Raw genomic sequence first — 20,577 nt, 5'->3', positions numbered from 1 at the left:
GTGAGGTACTGAGGTAATGAATTCCATAACTTTGGGCCGATGATGGAAATGGCTCTGTTTCTGGTGGAAGAGAGTTTGGCATGTGGGAGTGATGGAATCACTAGTTGTAGTTTTCTAGTTGTTCTTGTTGTGCGTGGAGAATAATGGATATGAATGATGTCATCAAGTGCAGTGTAGTCTGCTTTGTAAATTGCTTTCTGTAATGTTGAGAGGACTTTGAATTCAATTCTTTTCTCAATTGTGAGCCATTGTAATTGGTTGAGAACAGGTGTGATATGATCAGATTTTCTTTTACCCGTCAGGACTCTGGCAGCAGCATTCTGAAGAAGCTGTAAAGGTCTTAAGGATGACTTAGGTAAGCCAATTAGAAGAGAATTGCAGTAGTCCAAACCGGAGAAGATTAGGGCTTGAAGGACGGTTTTGAAATCATGGGGGTGAAGCAGTGGTTTTAGGTGTTTGATTACTTGTAGTTTGTGAAATCCTTCTTTTGTTCTTGTAGAGATGTGTTTTTTATAATTTAGATCATGATCATTGTCTACCCAAATGCCCAAATCTTTAACGTTCTCTTTGAGTTGGATGAGGGTATTGTCAAATTGGAAAGGTGCAATAGTTTTTGGTCTGGCGTTTTTTCTGGCGATAAGTATGCATTCAGTTTTGTTCATATTTAAACATAATTTAAGCTGGAATAACATGTTTCTGATTGTATCAAGGTGTGAGGCTGCTCTAGACATTGTAACTTCGATGGAGGAGGAAATTGGAATGAGAATTTGTATATCATCAGCATACATGTAATACGTTATGTAAAGTCTTGATAGGAGATGGCATAGCGGAATAAGGTAGATGTTGAATAAAATGGGTGAGAGTGCCGATCCTTGTGGTACACCTGTATCGAGGGGGATGGCGTTTGATAATATGTTGTTGTAGGAGACTTTGAAATATCTATTTTTAAGGAAGGATGAAAACCAGCTTAGGGTTTTTCCAGCGAGCACGATGGATTCAAGACTAGAAATAAGCAAATTGTGGTCCACAGTGTCGAAGGCTGCGGAGAGGTCCAGAAGAATCAGTAAGTATCCTTTCTTGTTGTCAAGACCTCTTAGTATGGTATTGGAAAGGTTGAGTAAGAGGATTTCGGTACTGTGGTTTTTCCTAAAACCAAATTGGGTGGGATAAAGTATTTTGTTATCATCTAAATGATCTAAATGATCGTTGAGTTTTATTATGAGGAGCAGTAAGTAACAAACAAAACAAATTGTAAGTAGCTAGGTAGGGGTTAGAGGTCGAGGAAGAGAGGGGAAAGCGTAGGAAGCTTAGGTAGGGATATAGAAAAGTTCCCTCCCAGTCCGCTCCTTAATTGGAGTGAGTGAACTGGGAGGGAACTGGGGAAGCCCTACTCACATTGTTGTGCATTGCCCTTTAAAATTCTCCCCCCCATGCGGAGGTCACCCACCCGTACATGCGCGCTCGGACATTAAAATCCAGCGCGCATGTACACACGGGAAACTTAATTTATAACATGCGCATGCTGACGTGTCATGTTATAAAATCACCGTGTCCATGTGCGTGCGCCAGGAACCATGCGCACATGGACAAGTGCACGCGGCTTTGAAAATCCAATCTTTAGTGTCTCTGTTTATTCCCAAGATTACAATTGTATCACATACTTAGGGGGAAAAAAAATCTTTCACAGTATGAAGTGCACAGAAACATTATCAAATTATTCTATGGGTGCTTTATGCTTCTCATTATTAGTCTTGAGCTTCCTTTGCTAGAACAGCAAACTTACAGAAACTATTGGTGGGGCAAAAATATTGTCTTCCTCATTATGACTTTTTTCAGAGCCACTTTCAACTCTTTGCTTCTCACGCTATAAATCAAGGGGTTTAACAGTGGTAGGCTGACGATATACAATGCAGTAGGCAGCTTGTTTGATTTCTTAGAGTCCCATGGCTTGGGCTGCATGTACACTCCTATCATAGTCCCATATAACAGAATGATGACTGTAAGGTGGGAGGAGCAGGTGGAGAAGGCTCTGCTTTTCCCTTCTGTGGAACGGATTTTCAGGATGGTAGAGATAATAAACACATAGGATATCAGGATTAGGAGAAATGGAGTAAAGACTGTAAGCACTCCTTCTGCAAAAGTTATAACTGGAATGACAGAGGTGTCTGTGCAGGAAAGTTTCACCACTGCTGAGATTTCACAGAAGAAGTGATTGATTACATTGGAGTCACAGAAAGAAAACTGGGATGTAATGATAGTGTGAGGCAGTAGGGATGTGAATCGTTTTAGGACGATTAAAATTATCGTCCGATAATTTTAATATCGTCTTAAACCGTTATGGAACACAATACAATAGAGATTCTAACGATTTATCGTTATAAATCGTTAGAATCGTGAGCCGGCACACTAAAACCCCCTAAAACCCACCCCCGACCCTTTAAATTAAATCCCCCACCCTCCCGAACCCCCCCCCCAAATGACTTAAATAACCTGCGGGTCCAGCGGCGGTCCGGAACAGCAGCGGTCCGGAACGGGCTCCTGCTCCTGAATCTTGTTGTCTTCAGCCGGCACCATTTTCCAAAATGGCGCCGAAAAATGGCGGCGGCCATAGACGAACACGATTGGACGGCAGGAGGTCCTTCCGGACCCCCGCTGGACTTTTGGCAAGTCTCGTGGGGGTCAGGAGGCCCCCCACAAGCTGGCCAAAAGTTCCTGGAGGTCCAGTGGGGGTCAGGGAGCGATTTCCCGCCGCGAATCGTTTTCGTACGGAAAATGGCGCCGGCAGGAGATCGACTGCAGGAGGTCGTTCAGCGAGGGTTCCGGCGCCTCGCTGAACGACCTCCTGCAGTCGATCTCCTGCCGGCGCCATTTTCCGTACGAAAACGATTCGCGGCGGGAAATCGCTCCCTGACCCCCACTGGACCTCCAGGAACTTTTGGCCAGCTTGTGGGGGGCCTCCTGACCCCCACGAGACTTGCCAAAAGTCCAGCGGGGGTCCGGAAGGACCTCCTGCCGTCCAATCGTGTTCGTCTATGGCCGCCGCCATTTTTCGGCGCCATTTTGGAAAATGGCGCCGGCTGAAGACAACAAGATTCAGGAGCAGGAGCCCATTCCGGACCGCTGCCGTTCCGGACCGCCGCTGGACCCGCAGGTTATTTAAGTCATTTGGGAGGGGTTCGGAAGGGTGGGGGATTTAATTTAAAGGGTCGGGGGTGGGTTTTAGGGGGTTTTAATGTGCCGGTTTTGCGATTTTTCGATTTTTAACGATTTTTCACGATTTTTCACGATATTTTACTCCCCCAAACGGCAACAATACGATTCCCTCCCCCTCCCAGCCGAAATCGATCGTTAAGACGATCGAGGACACGATTCACATCCCTATGAGGCAGTACTTCTAATAAACCTGCTACCCAGGAGATACCTGTCAGAAGAGCACAGACCCTCTTATTCATGAGAATGATGTAACGCAGGGGATTGCATATTGCAACATAGCGGTCATAGGCCATGGCAGTAAGTAGTATAAATTCTGCACCTAGGCATCCCAGATAGAAATACATCTGCAGAAAGCATCTGCTAAAAGATATGTTATTGCTGTTTGTTAGAAGAATTGACAGTAACTTTGGAATAATAATGGTCAAAGAGCAGATATCAATGATGGACAAGTTGAGCAGGAAGAAATACATGGGGGTGTGCAGGTGTGGATCAGCCCATACTATGCAGATAATGAAGAGGTTCCCCAGCACGGCCATCAGGTAGAGGAGTGAGAAGAGAGCGAAGAGAGGGAGTTGCAGATCTGGGAACTCTGAGAACCCCAGAAACAGGAATGTGGTCACACTGCTGTGGTTTCCCATTTTATAGTATCCATAACTCATGGGTACTGAAAGGAAGAAGAAGAAAGAGAATGGAGAAAATGATGAGAAACAAGGCAGCTCTGAGACCAAAACATTTATATCAGAACATATTCCCACAAACACTGAATTAATACATCAGACCAAGTAAGCTAGAAATGATGTATTATTTTGCAGTTACCAGCAGTTTGGCATTGGTGTGATTGAAAATGACCACAACTTTTTTATTTCTGCCTGATTTTATAGATGTTATTTATATTTCACACTCCTTTAGATGATCAATTTGTGAAGAACAAGGAAGCAATCAAAGCAGTTATGCATGTAAATGTAACATACCATCATAGCAATTTTCAAAAGCCATTTATGTTCATAAAGTTTCACATAAAAAAACCTATAGAGAATTCTATGGCATATATTGTATAGGTTTTCAAAAGCCCACTTACATGGATAAAGTGCATTTACACAGAAAACCCCAATTTTATGCGTGTAAATGCTTTTGGGAATTACCTAGATAAGGGGTGAAATATGTGCACATATATATTTAAAATAGGTGGGTAAAGTACACATGTTCAATCCATCGATATACATGGTTTCAATGCACTGCTGTTACCCGGATCGCTCCAGGGCTGATCCGGGTAACTATAGACCAGTGAGCCTGACTTCAGTGCCGGGAAAAATAGTGGAAACTATTCTCAAGATCAAAATCGTAGAGCATATAGAAAGACATGATTTAATGGGACACAGTCAACATGGATTTACCCAAGGGAAGTCTTGCTTAACAAATCTGCTTCAGTTTTTGAAGGGGTTAATAAACATGTGGATAAAGGTGAACCGTTAGATGTAGTGTATTTGGATTTTCAGAAGGCATTTGACAAAGTCCCTCATGAGAGGTTTCTACGAAAACTAAAAAGTCATGGGATAGGAGGCGATGTCCTTTCATGCATTACAAACTGGTTAAAAGACAGGAAACAGAGAGTAGGATTAAATGGTCAATTTTCTCAGTGGAAAAGGGTAAACAGTCGAGTGCCTCCTGACCCCCCCAGCTTGGGGGGTCAGGAGGCCCCACCAAGCTGGCCAAAAGTTCAGTTTGTGTCCAACGAGGGGTCCGGGAGCGGAACCCCGGTGGACCACGTGACGGCCGCGTCATCGACGTGACGCGGCCGTCACGTGCTCCTCGCAAAGGACTAGAGGAATGGCTTCCTGACTCTCCGCTGGACCACCAGGGAGTTTTGGTAAGTCTTGGGGGGGATTAAGGAGGGTGAGGGGTTTAAATTTTTATTTCGGATCAACGATCGCGATTTCCAACGTATTCAACATAGCTATGTTGAATAAGTTGGAAATCCGATCGTTTTCACCTCATCACTTTTTTAAGTTAAAAAAAAAAAAGAGTTGCGTTTTACATTTAAGTTCAAAACGAATGCACACCCCTAGGAGCTACCACCCAGGAAAGGGATCTGGGCATTATAGTCGATAGTACTTTGAAATCATTGGCTCAGTGTGCTACAGCAGTCAAAAAAGCAAATAGAATGTTAAAAATTATTAGGAAGGGAATGGTTAATAGAAAGGAAAATGTCATAATGTCTCTGTCTCGCACCTGAGACCACACCTTGAATACTGTGTACAATTCTGGTCGCCGCATCTCAAAAAAGATATAGTTGAAATGGAGAAGGTACAGAGAAGGGCAACCAAAATGATAAAGGAGATGGAACAGCTCCCCTATGAGGAAAGGCTGAAGAGATTAGGGCTGTTCATCTTGGAGAAGAGACGGCTGAGGGGGGATATGATAGAGGTCTTTAAGATCATGAGAGGTCTTGAACGAGTAGATGTGACTCAGTTATTTACACTTTCGAATAATAGAAGGACTAGGGGGCATTCCATGAAGTTAGCAAGTAGCACATTTAAGACTAATCGGAGAAAATTATTTTGCACTCAATGCACAATAAAGCTCTGGAAATTTTTGCCAGAGGATGTGGTTAGTGCAGTTAGTGTAGCTGGGTTCAAAAAATGTTTGGATAAGTTCTTGGAGGAGGAGTCCATTAATGGCTATTAATCAATTTTACTTAGGGAATAGCCACTGCTATTAATTGCATCAGTAGCATGGGATCTTCTTAGTGTTTGGGTAATTGCCAGGTTCTTGTGGCCTGGTTTTGACCTCTGTTGGAAACAGGATGCTGGGCTTGATGGACCCTTGGTCTGAACCAGCATGGCAATTTCTTATGTTCTTATGTTCTTATACGTAAGCCTATGTACTCACGTATGCTGCAGGGTAGAATTATGAATATTTTATAAAATGTGCACATATCATTTGTGGATATTATAAAATACAAGAACAAATATGTGCACTGACATATACACACATACAGGTGAAATTTCAAAGGAGTGACGTACATAAATGTAATATACTCTGTAGCAATTTTCAAAAGCTATTTATGTACGTAAAGAACACTTATGCAAATAAATCCTATGGACATTTCAATAGTATATATTGTAGCAATTTTCAAAAGGTCATTTACATGGGTAAATTGCATTTAGATATGTAAAAACTCATTTTTAAGCATGTAAATGGTTTTGAAAATCAAGCACATCCTGTATATGTTGCTGTACGCAGTTGTTGGAAAGTTATCCTTCCAGGGATCTTCATCAATATGTTAGGATTCATTCTTGAAGGAAGGCCCCTCGAGCCACTGGACTTACCCATGATGCCACCAACAGCTGGATCTTGTGTTGCGGCAGGATGCCACTTGTCTCCCCTCATGTGGTGCGGGATGCCACTATGACCACTGCTCCTCCAGTCTTCCTTAGGCATGCATGCTAGTTAAAAGCCCACAGTGAGAAAAATGCCCTCAGTGCTCACTGATGATCTCAGCACATCAGCCCTACATAAGAGCTCCCCAGAATTCCCCTCCTCACCTCAACAGCAGGTATCTCTAGCAGAAAGTACTAGAGATGTGAATCGGAACCAGAATCGGTTTCGGTTTTGGATTCTTGGACCATCGGGAAACTATTTTTCCCGCGGTCCAATCGTTATTTTTTTTTTATCGGCTGCACAGAGCCGATAACCCAAAAACATAGCCCTACCCTTTAAAATTAGTTCTTTAGTATCCCCCCACCCTCCGGACCCCTCCTGCCGTCCATTCCTCCTACCATGTGACAGGGGCCAGCCAATGGCACGGATACCCTGTCACATGCTAAGGGCAAAGGGCCATCTGCGCCATTTTATTTATGGCAGCTGATGGCCCGAGAGCTGGAGAATGCTCCCGGGACCCCCACTGGACCACCAGGTACTTAAAATTTTTTTTTGGGGGGGATGGAGGGGTCTGGAGGGTGGGGGGATACTAAAGAACTGATTTTAAAGAGTCGGGCTATGTTTTTGGGTTACTTTTAAGTGCCCTTTCTTCCCGCCCCTCCCCCAATAATAATAAGACAACCCACAAAATTAATCATGGGGTTTCCTATCGCTATCGGGGACCCCCTGATATCTGACAAGATTGAAAATATCGTCTGATATTTTCAATCGTCAGATAAATGATTCACATCCCTAAAAAGTACTGCTATACTGTTCCTGCATTTAAAGCCTTGCCTTCCAGTCTAGCCTCATCCAGATTTGCCATCTAGTCAACATAAGAACATAAGAAATTTCCATGCTGTGTCAGACCAAGGGTCCATCAAGCCCAGCATCCTGTTTGCAACAGAGGCCAAAACAGGCCACAAGAACCTGGCAATTACCCAAACACCAAGAAGATCCCATGCCACTGATGCAATTAATAGCAGTGGCTATTCCCTAAGTAAACTTGATTAATATCCATTAATGGACTTCTCCAAGAAAGTATCCAAACCTTTTTAGAACCCAGCTACACTAACTGCACTAACCACATCCTCTGGCAACAAATTCCAGAGCTTTATTGTGTGTTGAGTGAAAAATAATTTTCTCCGATTAGTCTTAAATGTGCTACTTGCTAACTTCATGGAATGCCCCCTAGTCCTTCTATTATTTGAAAGTGTAAATAACTGATTCACATCTACTCGTTCAAGACCTCTCATGATTTTAAAGACCTCTATCATATCTCCCCTCAGTTGTCTCTTCTCCAAACTGAACAGCCCTAACCTCTTCAGCCTTTCCTCATAGGGGAGCTGTTCCATCCCAGTTATCATTTTGGTTGCCCTTCTCTATACCTTCTCCATCGCAGCTATATCTTTTTTGAGATGTGGCGACCAGAATTGTACACAGTATTCCAGATGCGATCTCACCATGGAGCGATATAGAGGCATTATGACATTTTCTGTTTTATTAACCATTCACTTGCAAATACTTCCTAACATTCTGTTTGCTTTTCTGACTGCTGCAGCACACTGAGCTGACGATTTTAAAATATTATCCACTATGATAACATGGAACCTAACATCGTGTAACTGCAGCAAGGGTTATTTTTCCCTATATGCAACACCTTGCACTTGTCCCCATTAAATTTCATCTCCATTTGGATGCCCAGTCTTCCAGTCCTGCAAGGTCCATCTGTAATGTATCACAATCCACTTGTGATTTAACTACTCTGAATAATTTTGTATCATCTGCAAATTTGATAACCTCACTCATCATATTCCTTTCCAGATCATTTATATATATATATATATATTGAAAAGCACTGGTCCAAGTACAGATCCCTGAGGCACTCCACTGTTTACCCTTTTTCACTGAGAAAATTGACCATTTAATCCTACTCTCTTTTTCCTGTCTTTTAACCAGTTTGTAATCCACGAAAGGACATCGCCTCCTATCCCATGACTTTTTAATTTTCTTAGAAGCCTCTCATGAGGGACTTTGTCAAATGCCTTCTGAAAATCCAAATACACTACATCTACTGGTTCACCTTTATCCACATGTTTATTAACCCATTCAAAAAACTGAAACAGATTTGTTAGGCAAGACTTCTCTTGGGTAAATCCATGTTGACTGTGCTCCATTAAACCATGTCTTTCTATATGCTCTACGATTTTGATCCTGAGAATAGTTTCCACTATTTTTCCCAGCTATAGTGACTTGGATTGCCCCTGGAGCTGTTTTTTTAAATATTTGAGTTACATTGACCACCCTCCAGTCTTCAGGTACAATGGATGGTTTTAATGATAGGTTATAAATTTTAACTAATAGAGCAGAAATTTTATTTTTGAGTTCCTTCAGTACCCTAGGATGCATACCATCCGGTCCAGGTGATTTTCTACTCTTTAGTTTGCCAATCTGGCCTACTACATCTTCCAGGTTCACAGTGATTTTGTTCAGTTCAACTGACTCATCACCCCTGAAAACCATTTCCGGAACTGGTATCTCCCCAAAATCCTCATTAGTAAACACAGAAGCAAAGAATTCATTTAGTCTTTCTGCAATGGCCTTACCTTCCCTAAGAGTCCCTTTAACCCCTCTGTCATCTTATGGTCCAACCCATTCCCTCACAGGTATCTTGCTTTGGATATATTTTAAAAAGTTTGTATTATGAGCTTTTGCCTCTATGGACAACTTCAATTCAAATTCTCTCTTCGCCTGTCTTTTCAATGTTTTACGCTTAACTTGACAATGCTTATGTTGTATCCTATGTTCTTCAGATGGATCCTTCTTCCAATTTTTGAAGGATTTTTTTTGGCTAAAATAGCCTCTTTTACCTCACCTTTTAACCATGATGGTAATCGTTTTGCCTTCCTTCCACCTTTCTTAATGTGTGGAATACATATGGACTGCGCCTCTAGAATTGTATTTTTAAACAATGTCCAAGCCTGTTGAACTCTTTTAACCTTTGCAGCTGCACCTTTCAGATTTTTTCTAACTATTTTCCTCATTTTATCAAAGTTTCCCTTTTGAAAGTTTAGTGTTAGAGCTGTAGATTTACTTATTGCCCCCCTTCCAGTTATTAGTATACATTTGATCATTTTATGATCACTGTTGCCAAGTGGCCCCACCACCATTACCTCTCTCACCATATCCTGTGTTCCACTAAGAAGTAAATCTAAAATAGCTCCCTCTCTTGTTGGTTCCTGAACCAATTTCTCCATGAAGCAGTCATTTATTACATCCAGGAAATTTATGTCTCTAGCAAGTCCTGATGTTACATTTACCCAGTCAATACTGGGGTAATTGAAATCTCACATTATTAATTCACTGCTAAATTGGTTAGCTTCCTGATTTCTCTTAACATTTCATCATCTGACTGACCATTTTGTCCAGGTGAATGATAGTATACTCTTATCACTATATTCTTACCCAATACACATGGGATTTCAACCCATGTAGATTCTACTGAGCATTTAGTCTCTTGCATGATCTTTATCCTATTGGACTCTATACCTTCCCAGACAAAAAGTGCCACACCCCCACCAAGTTGATCCTCCCTATCATTGCAATATAATTTGTACCCTGATATAGCACTGTCCCATTGGTTATCCTCCTTCCACCAAGTCTCTGTGATGCCAATTATGTCAATCTCATCATTTGCTGCTATACACTCTAACTCTCCCATCTTATTTCTTAGACTGCTTTCATTGGCATACAGACATTTCAAAGTGTGTTTTTTGTTTGTATTAACAAACTGATTTTCAGTTGTTAGGGATAACTTGGAAATCATTAGCTTAGGTAATTTTTTACATATAGGCACATAGACTATATTTGCTTTTAATGGAACCTCTCTGTTGGGATGCCCTAACTCTCCAGTTTCATTAGTATCCTTCAAGGATACATTTCTCTGAACCATGCAGCTTGGTTCCAGCCTGGTTAAGGTGGAGCCCATCCTTTCGGAAAAGTCTCCCCTTTCCCCAAATGTTTCCCCAGTTCCTAATAAAGCTTAATCCCTCTTCCCTGCACCATCATCTCATCCACACATTGAAACTCTGGAGCTCTGCCTGCCTCTGGGGACCTGCACGTGGAACAGGAAGCAGTTCAGAGAATGTAACCTTAGAGGTTCTGGATTTCAGCTTCCTACCTAAAATCCTTAATTTGGCTTCCAGCCTTGTCTTGAACTCCAGCCCCATCCATCCTGTCTTCCTTGTTGTTTCTTCCAGTGTCTTTTGTGTGTCCATGTCCAACAATGGCTTGTCACTCCAGATCTTGACCTCTTGTTTGGACTTGACTATGATTCTCTGCTGCCTGGAACTGCCTCCTTGCCTGGCCCTGACTATTCTTGCCTGCTGCCTGTCCTGACATTCTCTCCTCTGGTCTTCTTCTGCTATCTACTCTGTCTCTGGTGTGTCTCTAGACTCTTAAGTACCACCTCTGCCTTAGAGATCCATCTATGTTCTGCCGGCCACCAGAATCCAAGGGCTCATCCTGCAGAGAAGTCGGCTGGTGAAAGTGAATCTTCAGACTGTCTTGCTACAGGGCTGCCAGCGTAATCATCAGGGATTTACCCTCGATGCTGCATCAACTATGCTGCAGCACTAAGGGTGCACACCCCTCCTATCCTTTACACAATGTTTCTGTAACAGTTTGTTGAATTGATACAAAAAACTGGATGTTGTCATCATAAAGCCAATAACCCATATCTAGATTAGCTAAGAATTGACATATTGGAAATATATAATGATTCAATTGTATCACAAACAGTGCTGAATAGGGATGTGCATTTGTTTGCAATGAAATAGGAAATAAAGATGATATTTCCTATTTTGATGCATTTCAGGGGGGTTGATGAAATGATAGGAAAACCCATGGAATTTTGTGTGGTTTTCTTATCATTTTCTTGGGGGGGGGGGGGAAGGGCACATTAAAAAATACCCAAACCCATCCCAACCCTTCAAATTTAATTAATTGCAAACCCCCACCCTCCTGAGCCCCAAGACTTGCCCAACCCCCCCAAGACTTGTATAAAATCTCTGGTGGTCCAGTTGGGTACCAGGAGCGATCTCCCCCTCTCGGGCCATCAGCTGCCATTAATCAAAATGGTGCTGGTGGCTCTTTGCCCTTACCATGTGAGAGGGGCTACTGGTGCCATTGGTCAACCCCTGTCACATGGTAGGAGCAATGGATGGCCCGCACCAGTTTTTAAGATGGCACCGGCCATCCATTGCTCCTACCATGTGACAGAGGCCGGCCAAGGGCACTGATAGCCCATGTCACATGGTAAGGACAAAGGGCCACCGGCACCATTTTGATTATTGGCAGCCGATGGCCTGAGAGTGGGAGATTGCTCCCGGGACCACTGCTGGACCACCAGGGACTTTCGGCAAGTTTTTGGGGGGTTGGGAGGGTTGTAAATCATTAATTTGAAGGGTTGGGGTTTTTCGTTTTGGGGCAGCCGAAAAAAAAAATTACCTGAACCGTGGGAAAATAAATTTCCCATGGCGGGCCAACAATGAAGACCGAACCAAAAGGTTCAACCGAATCACATCTCTAGTGCTGAATCCTTTGGAACTCTTGTCTTCAGTGAAAAGAAAGATGATTTTGACCCAGGGACAAACTATCCTTTGGGAACAAGATGTCAAAAACAAAGTAAACCAGTTTAACATAATGGGCGATAAACCTATCTATTTCAGTTGTTGCAACATAATAGAATGGTCAATAGTATCAAAGCCAGAGGATGTGTCCAACATGACCAGAAAAAGCAAGTACCATTATCAACTCCATGGTGATATACATCAAAGCTTGAGAGTAATGTTTGCATATTATGTGCCACTCTAAAACCAAACTAATAAACATCAAGTAATGTATGATCTTCAATAAACTCATGAAGATGCTTCAATATCACATTTTCCACATATTTAGCTAAGGAAGGGAGGGTAGGAATAGTGCAATAATTGTCTAATTAAAAAGAATCCATGTTAGTTTTATTTTAAACTGAACAAGGAAGCTACTGAGACCCTCCCTGAATACCTTCATAAAAGTGTGACAATAATCATTTAAGGGGCAGAAGGTGTTACTCATATTTGATACAATATGAACAATTTCAGCAGAGGATACGATTTCAGATTGTTCCCATTTGCTAACATTATCAAAAACGGGCTCAGATGCTGTTACTGAATTTAATGCGAGCTGTGCTTTAAGTAGGTGAACCACCTAATTATAAAAAAGAATTGAGAAAAAGTTCAGCACTCTTGCTTGACTTCTACCTGAGTATTGTCCTCCGGAAGTGATGTACGTGAATGCACAATGTAAAAAGTACAGAAAAGTGGCATTGATTTAAGTCATCAACCATCTGATCCTAAGTGAGTAAGGGGCCGCTGATTCACTCTCAGTTATCATGATGGGATATAATATCTGGCTCGGTGTAATCTATTAGTTGCTATCAGAGTGGGGAAGTAGATGACAGACCTGATAAAAGCTGAAGAAAATATAGCATGTAAAAGTGAGGTACTGTTACTGAGGGACTTGTCTCTACCAGATGTAGCTTGGAAAGTGTCAGTTGCTGGATCCAGTAGAAATAAAAGTATATTTAACTCCTTATACAATTACTATTGCTCAAGCAATTAGTTAAGGAGCAGTATTTGGACAAGCTGATTCTGGACCTGGCATTGACAAATGGAGACATTATCACTGATGTTAAGGTAGGGGACAATCTGTGATCCAGGGATCACCTTATTGTGTGGTGCAATGTAAACACTGGATCAAATGCAAACTATGCTTGAACAAGGGCACTAGATTCCAAACGTGTGTCTAAAAAATGAATCTTCTTTTTAGGGAAAACTCTGCAAAAGAGTAGTGGATCTAAGCGCTGCAGAGAAGCAATGGACAGTAATGCAAAAAAGAACTGAATTGTAAAATCATTGTGTCTGGAGTTATAGGAAGGGGAAGAAAATGAAAAGACTGATGTGGTTCAGCAATGAAGTAGGAGAAAAGAGCAAACAAAGTACAGCAAAAATATAGACTGAAAAAGAGATGGATAGGGAAAATCAGCAGGAGAAACAAAGGGAGGCAGGAAAGGGTGGTGAACGACTCAAACCACCATTGTATTGGCCAATTAATTTAAACATATATATGAAAACAGGAAGATCAAAAGTGGAATAATAAGAATTACAGAGAATGATGGGTTTAAGGAGGAGGAGGATTAGAAGGGAGCATGCATTTTTCCCCCCATTGTGTCCCCTAAAAGTTATCAATGGCAGTTTATGGCACTGCCGCAGGAATGAAATGTTTTTTCAAGAGGGTCCTTGCTATTAGCATCCTGCTGTCTGATCTCACAAAATGATGAAGAAGGCACTTCTGGGACTCATTCTAGTGAATATTTCTAATGGTGATTGTTGCCCAAGGTTTCCTCACAGTAAGATAATAAAAAAATAAATCACGTTCAGAATGGCAAAAAAATCAAGGATTTTCATAATCTGCTGTGAAATCATACAATGAAGTGTCTTGCAAGTGTTTTAACATTATTTATTTACAACACTTGCAAGACACTTGTAATTAGATTCTACCTTTCCACAAACCTTGGCTAAACTGTTCAGCAAATACATTTAGCTGACCAGAAAAGTGAGTGAGGGGCAGCTGAGTCTGGCAGACTCAATGCAGCTGGTGATCGCTCACAAGGAGTAATTTTCAAAGGTGTTACATGTGTAAATATAATTACTATCATAGCAATTTTCAAATGCTATTTATGCAAGTAAAGTGCACTTCTGGAGGTATAATGGACAATTCAATGGCATATATTGTAGCAATTGTCAAAAGCTCACTTACATAAAGTGCATTTACATGTATAAAACCCATTTGTAAGTGTATAAATCTTTTTGAAAATTACCCTCTCAATTGAGCAAAGGATTCCCCAGCATCACAAACTGAAGGAAACAGTCTCCCATACATTAAATGATTCAACACAAAACAGTGATACCCTCCCTTTATAGCATCAGTACAGACAGGTTAAAGTTTCCATGCAGCACAGTAGCAAAAAAATCAGTTTGAATTTACATGAGCTTGTGTTTGAGGCAGCTCTCAAAATGTTTCTGAAATGACTGGACTTCTTCCTTTGAGAGTAATTTCTCCTTCCTTCTCTGTGGCATCAATGAATTGATAGAATGTATAGGAAATTAAAACCAAGACAATAAAATGTTTGATTTTTTAGTTTAACATCTATTTAGGATTAAAAAAAACCAGTATAGGGGTAACCTGCATGACAATTACTATACTACTATATGCAACTTTCTGGGCAGATTTGATCTACCATTTTTTCTGATGTCATTTACTTTGTTACTATGTAAACACTGATTTCAATTAGAAGTCTGGAGATGGTTTCTCTTTAAATGTCATGACCTTTTATATAACAAGAGATATCACTGCATAACCACCCAGATACATTCCTCCCTCTCTCTGTATGATTAAGTTGCTGGTGCTCTGTTGAGGCTACACCAGATCAATTGTGATTCCTCCTAAATTACACTTCAGATCCTGCCACTCTAAAAGTGAACTGATTCTCAGGTTTATTGAGGTAATGGGATCAACTTTTGAGCTTCTACCCCCAAAGACATTACAGAAAAGTAGAATTTGTTTTATAAATCTAGAATGAACACATTTGTATCTGGACCCAGTGATTAACTAGTCAAGAAATTATTCATTCACATGAAAACCTTGCTTTTAGTATAAGTACTTTTTACAGTTTGTATCAGAGGAAGCTTGATATTGAAAAAAAGAATTGAGCAGATCCTATAGTAAAGTAAAGTCTGCTGCCATTACTTGCCTTCTAGTCCTGTGAATGCTGCGTCTCTGGAATGAATGGCTTGGAGTGTTTAAGTAGGTTTATACGCACCTCTGGGATCTGATCTCCAGGCACACAGACCCATGTTTTTCTTTTCTGTATCTTTAGACTTATATGACACCTAACTCACATACATAGTGATTACTCACTTGTGTAAGAAATCCAGGATAATCAAGCCATGAAATAATCTGATTTTCTGTGTACGTTTAAAGGGGCAAGTTTCAAATGTTCACTGTGGGGATCAAGGTCACAAGTCTTGCTTTCCCTCTGAATCTTGCCACAGAGACCAAGTACCAGTAGATGTTTGCACTGTTTTGTAGGGATGTGCAATCATTTTTACCGAATTAGGCAATTTCAAGGAACTTGCCTAACTTGCAAAGGTTTGGATTTGCGTTAACTCCCCGATAGTGCATACTAACTCTGCCACATTAGTGCGCACTATCAGGATTTAGCACACGCTAACCCGAAAATCGTGCCCCCCCAAAAAAACAACCCAGAACTGGGGAAAAAATGAAATTCCCGGGGGGGGGGGGGGGGGGTAAGACGAAGCCTGACACGAAAAACCCGAAGCACATCCCTACAGTTTTGTTGTTGTGAAGGCAGATTTTCCACATAAACCAACTTATGTAGCTATGAAAATACAGTCCAGGGTAGAAAAAGAAGGTCATGGTTCACAAAGTAAGCATGTTTAAAGGCCTTTTTAATGACACAAATAGGATAGACGTGTGCAAAAATGTTTTTGGCCATCACACGGACCTGAATAACAAACTCTTCTTGGGAGGAACACAGGTGATAGTCACAGGAATTGGCCTGTAGGAATGTTATGTCTAAGGGAATGTGGGTGGTAGCTATTAAAGTGGAGCAGAGGATTTCTATCAGAGGATTTCCTAAAGAGGGAAGTAACCAGTAATGATAGAGAGAGTAATATCAAGGAACATGAAGAGACAAAGATCCTAAACCATAAGTTAGGGTCGCAAGAATTTAACCAATCAAAGAAGAGGAAAAATTGGATAATAGAGCCAGACCAAATTAAAAAACATCATGGGGTAGATTTTCAAACCGTGCGATTTGGCGTACTTTTGCTGGCGCATCAGGCGCAAGCAAAAGTACGCGGGATTTTAGTAGATACATGCGGAGCCGCGCATATCCGCTAAAATCCGGGATCGGCGCGCGCAAGGCTATGAATTCTGTATAGCCGGCGCGCGCCGAGCCGCACAGCTTACCCCCATTCCCTCCGAGGCCGCTCCGAAATCGGAGCGGCCTCGGAGGGAACTTTCTCTTGCCCTCCCCTCACCTTCCCCTCCCTTCCCCTACCTAACCCACCCGCCCGGCCCTGTCTAACCCCCCCCTTACCTTTGTCGGGGGATTTACGCCTCCCGGAGGGAGACGTAAATCCCCGCGCGCCAGCGGGCCGCTAGTGCGCCGGGACGTGACCTGGGGGCGGGTCCGGAGGGCGCGTCCACGCCCCCGGACCACCCCGGGCTGTAACCACGCCCCCGGGCCCGCCCCCAAAACGCTCCCGACATGCCCCGAAAACGCCGCACGGATTGAGCCCGCCCCTGACATGCCCCCCTCAGAAAACCCCGGGACTTACGTGAGTCCCGGGGCTCTGCGCGCACCGGTAGGTCTATGTAAAATAGGCGCACCGGCGCGCAGGGCCCTGCTCGCCTAAATCGCCCGGATTTAGGCGAGCAGGGCTCTTAAAATCCGCCCCCATCTGTATAGCGATGCCAAGTCAAGATGAACTGCCAGAAAAAGGAGCCATAGAGAAAGTTAGATTCAAAGAAACTTAGAAGAAACTTACAGACATTAAAATATTGGGAGCCAAGGTAGCTTCACTGATTTATAAGCACTGGCATGTTTAATTATATTCAGTATCCCACACTCTACACTTAATTGCATACACTCGAGGAAGCAATCAAATTTATTGGTAAAATCAGTTTTGCCTGATGTGACTGAAATGAAAATGCATCCTATATAAAAGGTCACTCCCCATGTGGTGACTGTTTTGTACATTGATGATTAATAGAGAAACATGGCGGGATGCATCACCTGGATAAGTACTTATATAATGATGAATATTACCAAGTGGACTTTATAAGTGTTATATGTTATCATCTGCCCATGAACAAAGTATACGTGGGAAGTTCTAAGCATTTGATAAAGATGGAACACTGTAGTTGACTTTCTACAAAGAAAATACAAGCTCTATTGTCCAGCACCGCTTCATACCCATTTATTTCTTATTTTCTACTGGTGTATTATTTATCTGGTTAATCCAGTGAAGTTCCTTGAGAATATGTGCAACCACATAAACTGGTGGATCAAGGTGATATCACACAGTTATACTTTCAAAAAGCTTTACCTAAGATGCTTCAAGAAAGTATTTTTTTTTAATTCTTTATTTATCACTTTTCACTATATAATACACATTTCCCATTACATAGTTACTGAAATGACAATGTATGGTTAATGCAATATATTTAACACTTACTAATAAATTGAACCACATTTAACCACCACATTATTTTATCAATCATAATGGAGGGTTATTATTCCAACACATAGGAGCATTATCAAGAAACAAATTTTTTAAAGATAATTTGCATATCCTATACCTTTTTTTCTTTATATTAACTAGAAAGTGGGGTTGAGGTCGGCACTCTAGCTTGATCCAAGAACATTTTTAATTGGTCAGGAACAAAAAATATATATGTATTCTCTTGTTTTTGTATTATACATTTACACGGATAGCGTAGTATATAGAAATAACCTAGCGAGATTACCTCCTGACGAAATGCCAAGAAAGCTTTGCGTCTCAACTGAGTAGAGGGAGCTAAATCAGGGAAAATTTTAATAAGTTTTTCATAGTAGGTAATTTGATACTTGCTAAAGTATTTTTTCATTATGATATTAATATCTGTGGTGGCATAAAAGGTAACCAACAAAGTTCCCCAACTTATTATATTTGCTGTGGAGTCCTCCAAAAAATTGGTAAGGTCTCCTTGGAAATTTTCTACTCTAGGCAATTCATTTCTCATGGGGAGAAAGTAACAATTATTAACAGTAGGAGACCGCTCTAAGGTAAACCCTAATTGTTCAACAAACATTTTCTTTAAAGATATTATAGGTTCTTCCCCAACAATTCTGGGGAAGTTTAAAAATCTTAAGTTGAATTTTTTTTGTGTTATTTTCCAACATCTCTATATTCCTACTAATGGCAGCCCTATCTTTCACCACAGCAGCATTAAACTCCAATACTTGTTTCCCCTGATCTTCCAAACACTTTACTCTTTCATTGGTATCTTTTATCTGCTTTTGAGTCTCTAGGTGTTCCTGTTCATGTTTCCCATTAAGTACATCCATTTTCCTTTCCAAATCTTTGATATTGGTCGACATGCCTGCCATCAAATCCCATAACGCTTCTAGTGTCACTAGTGCTGGGCGGGTTAGTGAACCTGATAGCTGGACATTTGGCATAGTGATTTTCCCCTCCATTTCTGGAGTTACCAATGACAAACTTTAATTCCCCCTTGCAGCAAGTGAGGGGGTAACTAAGAAAGTATTTTAAAGGAACTCTTGTCTTGAAAGCAAAGGAAAATTCTTTTCATGGGGAAAAGCAAATTGATCAAAGGTAGTATCTGAAAGTCCCATTTCTGTTGTGTTCCGTGCCCGCGGCCATCCACGGGCGCGCCCCCTACCTCTTCTTCCAACTAGGCCAGCGGCAGCTTCGGGGCCGACTGCCCTGCGCCGAGCTCGGCACCCCCGCACGTCTGTGTGGGACTTCAGGCTGGCCGCCGGGATCGGAGCCCTCCCTGCTCCTCCCTCGTGGCCACTACTGCTCTCCTCCGTGGCCTGGATCCAAGATGGCTGCTGCCATCCTTAGGCGTGAGGCCACGCCTCTTCACTAGATTTAAAGGGACCTCATCCCTTTAATTGCCTTCAGCTGATTCCTATCCAGCTGAAGGGCCAGAGGAAGTATAAAAGGAAACTTCCTCTGACCATTCCTTGACTTGGCAATGTCTCCTGTGAGAGTTGTTTGACTCTGCTTGCTTCGGTGAGTTCCACCACCTTGATTCCTTGTTCCAGTTTGTCTTGGATTCCTGGTATTGACTTCGGATCGGCTAGCGGTGATTCCTGGTTTTGACTGGATCGGCTAGCGGTGATTCCTGGTATTGACTTCGGACTGGCAAGTGGTGATCCTTTGGTGTGTGACCTTGGACTGGTAAGCGGCGACCCTCTGGCACTTGAACTTGGACCTCCTCCTGAGTATCATCTCCAAGGGCCCACCTAAGTCCCAGCGTTCCGGGTCCCTACGGGCTCCTCCGGGGGAGACAGCGGGCTTCCAGGGGTGAAGCTCCAGTCAGCCCTTGCACCGTACGATTGCTCCTTGACCTTTCAAAGGTCCACCTAAGTCCCAGGGGTCTGGGTCCCTATAGGCTCCTCCTGGGGGGACCGCGGACCTCCAGTTGTGAAGACACACCCCTGCTCCTCGACGTCACGACTCTTCATCCACTTTCATAGTCACGCCTGTCTGCAGTGCCGAGGGTTCACTGGTCACATCTTTGGTTCCTTCCTCACCACCCGACAGGAAAACCTAAGGATCTTCCTCCAAGGTATACCATCCTCCCGTCGGCCCAAGGGTTCACAAGCCTGAACATAACAATTTCATGATTCCTCCATCCTTTCTAAGAAAGAGGTATTTCATGATGTTGTTCTTCACTCTACTGCCTTGGAGTCTCTCACCATAATCATTTGTTCTAGAATGAATTATTAGAAAAGGAATGATTAATAAAACGGAAAATGTCATAATGCCTCTGTATCGCTCCATGGTGAGACCGCACCTTGAATACTGTGTACAATTCTGGTTGCCGCATCTCAACAAAGATATAATTGTGATGGAGAAGGTACAGAGAAGGGCTACCAAAATGATAAGGGGAATGGAACAGCTCCCCTATGAGGAAAGACTAAAGAGGTTAGGACTTTTCAGCTTGGAGAAGAGACAGCTGAGGGGGGATATGATAGTGGTATTTAAGATCATGAGAGGTCTAGAATGGGTAGTTGTGAATCGG

General features: G+C 42.2%; 1 protein-coding gene across 1 annotated transcript; it reads right to left on the bottom strand.

Annotated features, from left to right (window-relative positions):
* Positions 1-1,788: 1,788 nt before the first annotated feature.
* LOC115077740 (olfactory receptor 1019-like) lies at positions 1,789-18,904 on the bottom strand. The gene is made up of 3 exons (XM_029580028.1): positions 18,721-18,904; positions 3,393-3,877; positions 1,789-2,271 (listed from the first exon to the last, which is right to left on the bottom strand). Exons 1-3 carry the CDS (start codon positions 18,902-18,904, stop codon positions 1,789-1,791), a joined length of 1,152 nt encoding a protein of 383 aa, XP_029435888.1.
* Positions 18,905-20,577: the final 1,673 nt, after the last annotated feature.

This window comes from Rhinatrema bivittatum, chromosome 16, assembly GCF_901001135.1.
Source record: "Rhinatrema bivittatum chromosome 16, aRhiBiv1.1, whole genome shotgun sequence".
NCBI lineage: Eukaryota > Metazoa > Chordata > Amphibia > Gymnophiona > Rhinatrematidae > Rhinatrema > Rhinatrema bivittatum.
This window is presented reverse-complemented; position numbering and strand designations above follow the sequence as displayed.

Excerpts from the sequence above, each read along its gene's own strand:
- LOC115077740 (XM_029580028.1), bottom strand. The coding sequence starts at position 18,904 with ATGTCGACCAATATCAAAGATTTGGAAAGGAAAATGGATGTACTTAAT. Across the intron at positions 3,878-18,720 it reads GAAAGATAGGGCTGCCATTA|TACCCATGAGTTATGGATAC; the intron begins GTAGGAATATAG and ends TCTTCCTTTCAG. Across the intron at positions 2,272-3,392 it reads GGGTAGCAGGTTTATTAGAA|CTACTGCCTCACACTATCAT; the intron begins GTACTGCCTCAT and ends CGATTCACATCC.